Source organism: Phaseolus vulgaris, chromosome 8, assembly GCF_051622355.1.
Source record: "Phaseolus vulgaris cultivar YP4 chromosome 8, ASM5162235v1, whole genome shotgun sequence".
Taxonomy (NCBI): Eukaryota; Viridiplantae; Streptophyta; class Magnoliopsida; order Fabales; family Fabaceae; genus Phaseolus; species Phaseolus vulgaris.
The window spans coordinates 13,058,917-13,069,277 of record NC_143505.1 but is presented as its reverse complement, the minus strand read 5'-3'; the positions used below and the strand labels follow the sequence as shown (position 1 = coordinate 13,069,277).

Below are 10,361 nucleotides of genomic sequence, written 5' to 3'. Positions count from 1 at the left end.
AAGCCAGAATTTAAACTGAAACAGAAAAGCTAGCTTAATCACTATAGAACCAATAATATTTGCATAGGAAATTATAATATCAAAATTAATAAATACAAACGAAATTATAAACGTCTAAGTAAATTAAAATTATTATTAATAAAAATGAAATTTAAAACAAAATAGCCAGAAATTTAAACTGAAAGATCTTAAACACAAAGCCAGAATTTAAACTGAAACAGAAAAGCTAGCTTAATCACTATAGAACCAATAATATTTGCATTGGAAACGTGAAAGTATCTGAATATTCATAATTCTGAATGGTCTAGAACCACTACATGAAGAATGCCATTGGAAGAACTACAAGAAAAGCTTCTGTTACAATTACATATTTAATTTGCACCACACAGGGATAACAAAACCATTTTCCTCATTAAAATTAGCTAGCAAGTGCCAGAGACCATTTGTGAGAGCTGATCTTGAGGTTAAAGATGCTTTCAATATGCCAAAACCCTGCAGTTGTACAGTGGAAACAATCTCGAATGAATAACTAATATGTCAGAAAAATCAAACTAGCAGAACACAAGAGCTTTAGTTTTGAACCTTCTTACCTCCTTAATGCCAATGGTCACATTTTTTTCAATCACGTCCCTAAGTGATATCTTTAAGCGTTTGACTAACGCATAACCTGACATCAGAGACGCTGGTGCTACAACCAAGTCATCAGTAACTATGAACATTGCTGGTAGGTTGGCATGAACTTTGAAAAATCCTTCAGAAGATGACTTTGGGTCTACTAACTTCATCTTATGGTTTTCATCACAATAAAATGTTGAAGTATGTTCACAAATTGGAAACATCTGCTTGCATATGTTTGATTGGAAGTGTTGGGCAACGTTAGGATACAAAAGCCGGCATTTATCTTCCTTTGATACGAAAAATTTCTCTTCAATTAGACCATCTATGCTATTATATAAATTATCAACACACCCAATAGAAGAATATGCTCTCAACAATCGCACTACTCCTCCCAATGGTAAAGTGAGAATACCCGAAAGGAACTCGGCAAAATCTTCTGCACCCTCAGCATATAATATCTTCCTATTTGATTTTCTCACAACTATCTTCACTTTGATTTGGAGAGTACAAGGGTATCCAACGAAAGAAACAGGATAACTTAAACCCTCCAAAATTGGTTTGTTTACAAAGAAAAAATGTGACAGAGCTGTCTTGGACAATAAAGAACACTTAAGTAGATCCAGTATCTGTAGAAATTACAGTGAGTAACATAATATAGGAGAAAATGATTAGTAAATGAATTTAAAAAGAAAATTTTGCAGGTGATAATAAAGGGCCAATAACCAAGTAATGCAAATCAGGAAATGAAAAATAACCTGTCTCTTGTTTACGTTCATATCAATGATTTCTAATGAAAGCACGCCATCTCCTTCATTCCTCTTTAAGAATGAGTCGAAGAAACTCCTTAAGGATTGAATGTCTTCATACATTATGTTAGGAACGAGATGCAGATTATCTGTGATGATAAAAGTAGTACCATCACGTAAAAATCCTTGGTAGGCTTCTTGACTTTGGAATGGAAGAATATGGTCCATAATATTCCCGCATTCGCATCTTTGATTTTTAAAGGTACTCAGCATGTTTATGCCACATTCATGGAAGTTCGGACAGATAAAGTAGCTTGTGGGATCAGTGTCATCAATGTTAAGTTTAAGACTCCTGCAATGATGTTCTGCTGAGTTCCTTGGCCTCACTAGCATTTCTTTGCATGTGTCTGAACACAAATACTCTTTGTTAAGGTTTACGACACTTTCATAGAGTGTGTTTAGAGAACCAACTTGAACTGGACCCCGAAGTGAGTCCTGCTGCACTAGCCTGGCGATGGTTCCTAAAGGCATGGTTAAGAAGCTATAAAGAACATCCAGAAATTCTTTATTTGCCCCTGCACATATGACACTGTGTGTCTTTTTCTCCACCATAAGTATCAATGGCACTTCGTCTGACATTGTAGCAACTAGCAAAACAAGAACCACAGTTCAAGAGCTAGAGATAATAAAAAGGTAAAAGATAAGAAGGTTCGTAGTTGTATCATCAGAGTTCAATGACCTGACATGCATACACATATAAGAAGTGTTCTTGTGCAAGAAGCAGGTTCTTAATATTGCATACTATTTTTACGTCAGAAAACAAAAAGTAAAAATACCGGAAAAGATCAAGAAATCAAACACGAGAAACCAAGAAAGGTCCTCCGTTTCTTGGTGCAGGAGAATGCAAGTTTCCGAAATGGCACAACAAAGGCCAAAAACGCTGTTCGTTTTCGTGATATCTTCTGCAACTTCGTCGGAGAGCGGAGAGCCAGAACTTGAGTACGTACAAGAATTTGTTAAAAGGAAATGGTCTCGGATGCGTTTCTAAGTTAATTTTAGTATTAAAATAAGTCCTTTTAACTATTAAAATGAGATGATTGCAGCTATTATTATAATAATAATATTAAAGAAACACAATAATAATATAAAAGAAACCACTTTTATTAATATTAAATGGTATATATACCGACCCTGCGTACTCACGATACAGTGTAAACCTTTATCAATAGATCCTATTGGAGGGAGATAAAAAAACCGTTTAAAATAAAAATTGTTAAGATAATTAGAACAAACCTAGACAAAATCAAGCACGACTCAGGCGATTTTACAACATTCTTTTTCTCCAATTTTCCGAACGGATTTTGTGAGTTGGACATGTTCAAGATCTTCCAAAAATGGGCAGGAGTGAAAGAAGTTTTCATTGCTTGAAAGCTAAACAAGAGGGGCAGGAGATTTGGTTTTGTCCGGTTCTTCGAAGTGGGAAACATGGCAAGATTGGAGAAGGAGTTAGACCAAATATATATAGGGAACGTGAAGCTCTTTGTCAATATTCTGAGATATCGGAGGCTTGACCCTATCACTAGCAGAGTGTCGCCTAGGGTCTTCAAGACCCCTCCGATGGTGCCTTGTTCTGGGTCTAGGAGGAGGGGAGGGGAAGGACTGCTGGAAGGAGGGAGGGAGAGGAGGAAGGAGGTTTGGGTGAGAAAGAAAGGGGAGGAGTCATATGCTGATGTAGTAAAAGGAGGACCCCAAAAGGTGTGGAAGGGACCAATGTTTTCAGCACAAAAACAGGTATTACCGTGGATGGAGTCAAGTGTTATCGGCCAGTTTTGTGCAAAACTGGATTTTGACCAGTTACGTGAAGAGTTCCTGAAAGGTGGATTGAGCATGGTTTATTTGCGCTCGTTAGGAGACAATCTAGCTTTGCTAATGCCAAGGGAAGGGGAGAGTATGCAGGCCCTTATAAAGCTTAATAAGGAGTGGTTCGAGAGTGTTTTCTCCAACATCGAACCATGGTCGGAAAATCGTGTAGCGAGCCATAAAATTGTGTGGGTAAGGTGTTATGGTCTACCCCTTACTCTCTGGAACAAGGAATGCTTTTCTAAAGTGGTGGGAGATAAGGCAACGATAGTGTCCATTGGCAAATCCACTCTTCTGTGGGAGAATTTGGAGTACGCTAGTCTCCAAGTCAGGATGCTAAAGAACCAGAATGTAAGGATGGTGGCTGATATGAAGATCAATAATAAAATCTACAACATTTGTATAGAAGAAGAAGTAACATGTGGGAATAGAGGTTCAAGCAGGTGCAACTATGGCGGCTTTGGTTCCTCGGATAGCGTCTCCTCGTTGGAAACCTATGTAGAGGACACATCTTCAGTGAATAGTTGCGAAGAGGAAGGAAATGATCGGGGTTGGGGAGGAGAGTGGCCTAGAGGGGAGGTGCTCGGTGGCGAAGAGAACGGAGAAGATGACTTAATCGGAAGGGAGGTGGAGGGCAACGGTGAGTGCAAAGAGCAAACGACAAAAGGGTTGGTATTTGAGGAAGCTAGTTTTAAGGGATCAGATTGTCAGAGGATCAGTGCTAAAAGTTTCACCGATGTGGAAAGAGTATACCAAAAGGTCACTGAAGAAGCTGTGTTTCTGAACACCATAAATCACGGATCTGCAGCTTTTTACAGTAATCCCTTTTATCAGGCTGACTTGGCCAAGTTAGTGGTGGATGAGGAATTAAGTTCTACCCAGCTCGAGCCCATATTCTCTATGGGTCAAGAAGGAAACCCGATGGCCCAAATTGGCAAAGGACAGTCCCAGTTGCTGGCCCATGAGGATGAAGGTTTTGGAGAGCCCCAACTCGAGCCCATTTTCTCTCTGGGTCAAGAAGTAAACCTGACGGCCCAATATGGCAAAGGGCTGTCTCTTTCGCTGGTCCGTGAGGAAGAAAGTATTGGAGAACCCCTAAGTATGGGAGATAGGTCGAAACATGAAGGGGGAAAATCCCGCGCATACCAGAATAACCAAGAAGAAGTTATGGAGGTGCGGGAGTTGGAGAAAAGTAATGGCATGGAAATACGTGGCGCTGAGGCCGGAAAAGGGGGTCGTGGAAACAGGAACCCATCTCCTAGGCGTAAGCTGAGAACGAAGGGGATGTGGGAAGTGGGTGAACCAAGTACCCATCCACGGAGGTCAGTTAGAATAAGAGCAAGGTCCTCTCAGGTTAGGAAATCTGCCTCCTCTAAAGCAGGAACGTTATCTGCAACAATTTCTGATGGGGATATAATTAATTGTAACTCAAGGCTCCGGGATCCAGATGTTACGGAGGAACCAGTAAAGCTATGGGAGCTGGGTAAACATATGGGAATTGTATGTCGAAGGATCGAAGAAGAGGTTGTGCAGGAATATCAGAGTATGGAAGTGAGAGATGTAGAATTTGCACAGAAGATTGAAGAGGGTGTTATAAAAGGTCTCTTATGCTAATCGTTAGCTTGAATATACGAGGATTGGGGGGAGGAACAAAGACCAGATATTTGAAAAATCTGATTTCAAGAGAAGGAGCAGAGTTTGTATGCATTCAAGAAACGAAGCTGAAGGGGTTCAGTGATGCTAGGTGTTTTGCTTTGTGGGGGAATAATAGAATCGGGTGGATTCATTATGAAGGTGACAATGGAGGTGGAAGCTTGTTGTCCATGTGGCACAAAGATATGTTCCGCTACGATAGTCATGTGATGGGGAAGGGGTTCATAGTTATCTATGGTCAGCACCTAAGGTCCTCACGAATGTGTGTTATTGCAAACATATACTCAGCTTGCAGCCTAAGAGAAAAGAAGATGCTCTGGGAGGAGATTACGGGAATTAAAGGGGCGTCACAGGAGTTGGTTTGGTGTCTCTGTGGGGATTTTAATGCTGTAAGAAGCAAACGAGAAAGGAAAGGTGTTAGTAGTTGGGGTGTTACTTCAAGTGGCCATACTAGCGAGATTAATGGATTCAATAGGTTTATTGTATCTAATATGCTCTTGGATCTTCCTATTGTAGGGAAAACTTACACGTGGTTTAAAGAAAATGGGTCGGCTAAGAGCAGACTTGATAGAATCCTTGTCTCTGAGGAGTGGTTGAATATATGGCCAAAATGCAAACAATATGTCCAACAGAGGGAAGTGTCTGATCACTGTGCTTTGGTGGTGAAGACCTTGGATAAGGACTGGGGTCCTAAACCTTTTCGAACCATTGATGCCTGGCATATGGAGAAAGGTTTTAATGGGATGGTGAAGGATAAGTGGCAATCCTACTCAACCCAAAGGAATGTTATCTTGAACATCAAGGATAAGCTGAAGTTACTCAAAGGGGATTTAAAAGTTTGGAATAGAGACGTGTTCGGCAACTTGAGGTATTTTGTGCCAAATTGAGGCTTTTGACAACCAAGATTTGGATGGAGGTTCGGTGGAAAGTGGGAGGGTGGTAAGATTGGAATTACTGAACCAGCTAGGGGAGGTAGACAGAAAGATTGATTCTCTCATTAGTCAAAAAGCAAGAGTTAGTTGGTTCAAGCATGGAGATTCGTGCACCAAATTTTTCCATTCCTCCTTACGATGGAGAAGGCTTAGAAATGAAGTGAAAGGAGTGGAGGTTGGGGGTCAGTGGTGTGAGGAGCCATGTACGGTTCGAGCAGAAGTAAAGAAATTGTTTGAGACTAGGTTCAAAGCAACGAGGGATTTTGGGGTAAGGCTTGATGCAGTTGAGTTTAAAACACTCTCCCCAGAATACAACTTGTTTCTTATCTCCGACTTTAAGGAGGATGAAGTCAAGGAAGCGGTGTGGCAATGTGAAGGATCAAAGAGCCCTGAACCCGATGGATTCAACTTTAACTTTATTAGGAAAAGTTGGGAGTTTATAAAAGATGAGTTTGTTAAGGCCTTGGCCTTATTCCATGAAACAGGATCTATACCTAAGGGATGTAATGCGTCCTTCATAGCACTGGTACCAAAAGTGAAGGATCCCTCTTCGTTGGAGCAATACCGACCCATCTCCCTAGTGGGGGTTATATACAAAGTTATTGCAAAGGTGTTGGCTGATAGAATAAAGAAAGTGTTGAACTCTATTGTTGATGAAAATCAGTCTGCTTTCTTAAAGGGAATAAGGATTTTGGACACTGTGCTCATGGCCAATGAGGTGGTAGAAGATCTTAGAAGGAGTGGGAGGAGTGGGCTATGCTTGAAGGTGGACTTCGAAAAAGCTTACGACTCGGTGAGGTGGGAGTTTCTGTATGATATGCTCTATAAGATGAGTTTTCACAACAAGTGGGTGATGTGGATGCGAGGTTGTATGGAATCGGCCACAATGTCTGTATTAGTCAATGGGAGCCCAACGGAGGAATTCAAACCTTCAAGAGGTTTGAGGCAGGGTGACCCGCTTGCTCCGTTCCTCTTCATTGTGGTTGCAGAAGGCCTCGCTGGGTTAGTCAGACAAGCAAATAAGGCCAATCTGCTATCAGGTGTTAAGTTTGGTAGAGGAGAGGAGGAGCTCAGTATCTTGCAATTTGCAGATGATACCCTCTTTCTATGTGAAGCGACTCATAGCAACGTGGTTGTTGTGAAGGCGATTCTAAGGGGGTTTGAACTAGCATCAGGTTTAAAGATAAATTTCCATAAGTCAAAGATTGCAGGTGTAAATGTGGATAGCTTCGCTTTGATAAGTTATGCAAAGACTCTGAGTTGTGCCCAGATGGGAGTCCCGTTTAAATACTTGGGATTAGAAGTGGGGGGGAACCCAAGGAAGGTGAAGTTTTGGGAACCTGTGTTAACCAAACTCAAAGCTAGACTCAATGTTTGGAAATATCGTTTTTTTGTCAATGGCAGGAATAATATGTCTAATCAAATCGGTTATCTCAGCGATCCCGCTATTCTACCTATCCATCTTCAAAGCACCAGAATCTATATATAAAAGCATAATCAACATTCAACAGAGGTTTTTGTGGGGATGGGGGAAGGAGAAGAAGCCGATATCTTGGGTCAGCTGGGAAGATGTGTGCAAACCGAAGGAGGAGGGTGGGTTAGGGATCAGAGATATTCAGAAGTTCAACTATGCCCTCCTAGCCAAGTGGAGATGGCAGATTGTGTCCGAAGAAAATGGGAGGTGGAAAGACTTATTGGTCTCAAAGTATGGGATGAATTTCGATCGTTCGCTTGGTCCAGTCAAATTCCAATCATGGTGGTGGAGAGATTTGCAGAAAGTATGTACAGAGGGAGAAGGAGGAGGGTGGGTCCAAAATCAGTTAGTATGGAAGGTAGGAGGAGGTGAGAAAGTGAACTTCTGGGAGGATGTGTGGATTGGCAGTATGAATCTCAAATCCCTCTTCCCTAGACTGTTCTCATTATCCTTAGACCAGGGTCTAATGGTGAGTGAGGTTGGGGAATGGGTAGGTGCCGCATGGAGGTGGAATTTAAGGTGGAGAAGGGATAGGTTTGAGTGGGAAATCCCGTTGGAAAATAACCTTGTCCAACATTTATCCCGAGTTAGCCTGCTAAGGGATCAAAAGGATGTCCTGACGTGGGGGTGTGATGGATCGGGGTCCTTCTCTGTGCATTCTGCATTTGAATGCCTAGCTAAACAGGTCAGAAGTCCGCACCAGGAAGTGTTTGAGTATCTGTGGAGAATCAAAGCTTTCCCCAATACAATAACCACAGCTTGGAGAGTCCTCCTAGGTAGAATCCCAACTAGAGTTGGTTTGAGGAGGAGAGGAGTGTTGTTAAACACAATCTTATGTGAGCTATGTCAAGCAAAGGAGGAATCGTGCCATCATATCTTCTTAGAATGTCCCTTCGCCCTGAAAGTATGGACGCTGTGTTTTAAATGGATTGACATCTCGTTTGTGCAGCACAATGTTCCTTTGATGCACTTTGAAAATTTCTGCTTGCCTCAATTGAGTAGTAAGCAAAATCTCTTGTGGAAAGGAGTTTGGGCATGTGTAGTGAGGAGTATTTGGGAGCATAGGAATGTTGTTGTGTTCAAACAAGGTGTTGTTGATGCGGAAGAGACTTTCTTGTTGGCTCAACTCAAATCATGGCAATGGTTAAAGCATAAAGGTCACCGTTGTAACTATTCTATGGCTGATTGGGTCCTAAATCCACTTATCTGTATCAAAAGCTTTAAGTAACGGGTTGCTGGAAAGGTTTTTCTTGAGGAGAGGCCTTAGGTGTTGCAGGAACAGAGGTAAAATAGAGGAGTTGTCATCAAGAGCAGAAGAGCGGCTTGGCAGAAAGCCTTCAAAGGGGTTGTCTGGTGCAAGAGGATCACCGGTGTTGGGGCTGGAGAGAACGCAGGTTGCAGGTGTGCTAAAGGAGTAGGTGTTGCAGGTAATGGAAGGTGTTATGGTGAAGTGACTGTTCTGGCTCTTGATGGTGTTGAGGGAGTCTGGTAGGCTTTTGAACCAGCAGTAGAGAGGCCCTGTATGGACTGGTTTTCTAATAGGTTGGTCCAGCTAGTGGCAAGGAGGAGTAAATCTGTCCAGAATGGGGTGTAAGGTGAAGGGGGAAATTTTGATGTTGTTGGTTTTTTCTCCACCTGTAGTGTGCAGTGCACCTGATTTCTCTTTAGAGGGGAGGCAGTTGGAAGGCAGCCACTGTGGTTCTTGTTTCCAGGGGGAAGACCATAGTTTCCAATCTTGAATCTGCCTGCTCTTCTGAGCCGTGAAGGTGTTGTCTGGCCTTGAGTGGTACTGCTGTAGGTTGGTGTGGTAAGGGCTGATGGTGGAACATTTTATGTTGCTGCCAAGTCTGGTACTGTGGTTCGGTTGGCCTAGTGTATAATGGCATTGGGAGTATGCGCTGCTAGTGTTGTGAAGCAAAGCGTGAATTGAGCGAGGCACATCAATAATGACTCCTAATCTGCAGTAGCCTACTGGACAGCCTTGAGCATTGAGGTAGTTGACCTGGAGTGCGACCTGCAGTTGACCTGCAGTTGGTTTTGGTGCGTATAGTTTTCATAAGTGGAGTGTGAAGAGTGTTGTTGACCAACACATCTTGGCTTGGTCAGCTGCTGTTTTCACTCTACTCATTGGCATCGGTGGTGTTTCCTGGTATTTGGAATGGGAGAAATTGGCCCTCTGCTCCATCAATCTTTGAAGCCATTAGCCTTTTGGTCTTCTAGCATAATGGTTCTCAGCTGGAAATGGGTTTAGCTTTTAAAATTTATAGGAAGAGTATCTAGTTTAAGCAGGTTTGTGTGAGCCTATATGTGCTCCCTGGTGTTTGGTTTTATGTATACGGGTTGGGACACCGCTGAAGTGTCCCTCTTTTATTTATTAATTCTTTGCTGATCAAAAAAAAAATAGAACAAACAGTGTCTAACTTCTCTAAGTAATATTCAAAAGTATAATTCCTCTCAACTTTCTTTTTCTTCAAAAAAAAAATAAAAATTAACCTCCTCTAAACATCATCTTAACCTTTGATCTTAGCAAGGATTTCGTAAATACATCTTTTGGATTTTCTTCTAAGAATCCTAACCTCTTTAGACCCAATAATGTCACTTATGAAATACGGTTGATTATCTATTTGTTTCTTCTTCTCGTGGTAAATTTGATGATCATCTAAATGTTTAGGGTTTAGGAGTCACACAATCTTGTACAATACCAATTATTTAGATAAAGACATATGGTATTGGCGTTCCCTGCATAATCACCATTCACATACCAATTATTTAGATTCTAAAGTTGATAACTAAAATCTTTGTACTTAATTAAATACCAATTTAAAAATTATTTATCAATAATAAAAACTAATTTAGATACCAATAATTTTTTTAGTCTTTAAAATATTATCTAATTTAGTCAATACAGTAACTAATTATTTTTTATCTCTAAAATTAATTTCTATTTAATAATTTTCTAATAGTGTTGAAATTACCCTATGACCACCAATTGTGCTTTATACTTATTAACTTCATCAACTCACTCAATTTTGTCTTGAAAATCCATTTTACTCATTTTGCTTTAGATGCCATATCCAT

General features: G+C 41.1%; 1 protein-coding gene across 1 annotated transcript; it reads right to left on the bottom strand.

Annotated features, from left to right (window-relative positions):
• Positions 1-269: 269 nt before the first annotated feature.
• Positions 270-2,009, bottom strand: LOC137824615 (uncharacterized). Its single transcript, XM_068630282.2, has 3 exons — positions 1,374-2,009; positions 591-1,244; positions 270-492 (listed from the first exon to the last, which is right to left on the bottom strand). The coding sequence occupies exons 1-3, from the start codon at positions 2,001-2,003 to the stop codon at positions 364-366; spliced, it is 1,413 nt and encodes a 470-aa protein (XP_068486383.1). The 5' UTR covers positions 2,004-2,009; the 3' UTR covers positions 270-363.
• Between the last annotated feature and the right edge of the window lie 8,352 nt (positions 2,010-10,361).

Excerpts from the sequence above, each read along its gene's own strand:
- LOC137824615 (XM_068630282.2), bottom strand. The coding sequence starts at position 2,003 with ATGTCAGACGAAGTGCCATTGATACTTATGGTGGAGAAAAAGACACAC. Across the intron at positions 1,245-1,373 it reads TGAACGTAAACAAGAGACAG|ATACTGGATCTACTTAAGTG; the intron begins GTTATTTTTCAT and ends TAATTTCTACAG. Across the intron at positions 493-590 it reads TGACCATTGGCATTAAGGAG|GGTTTTGGCATATTGAAAGC; the intron begins GTAAGAAGGTTC and ends GTACAACTGCAG.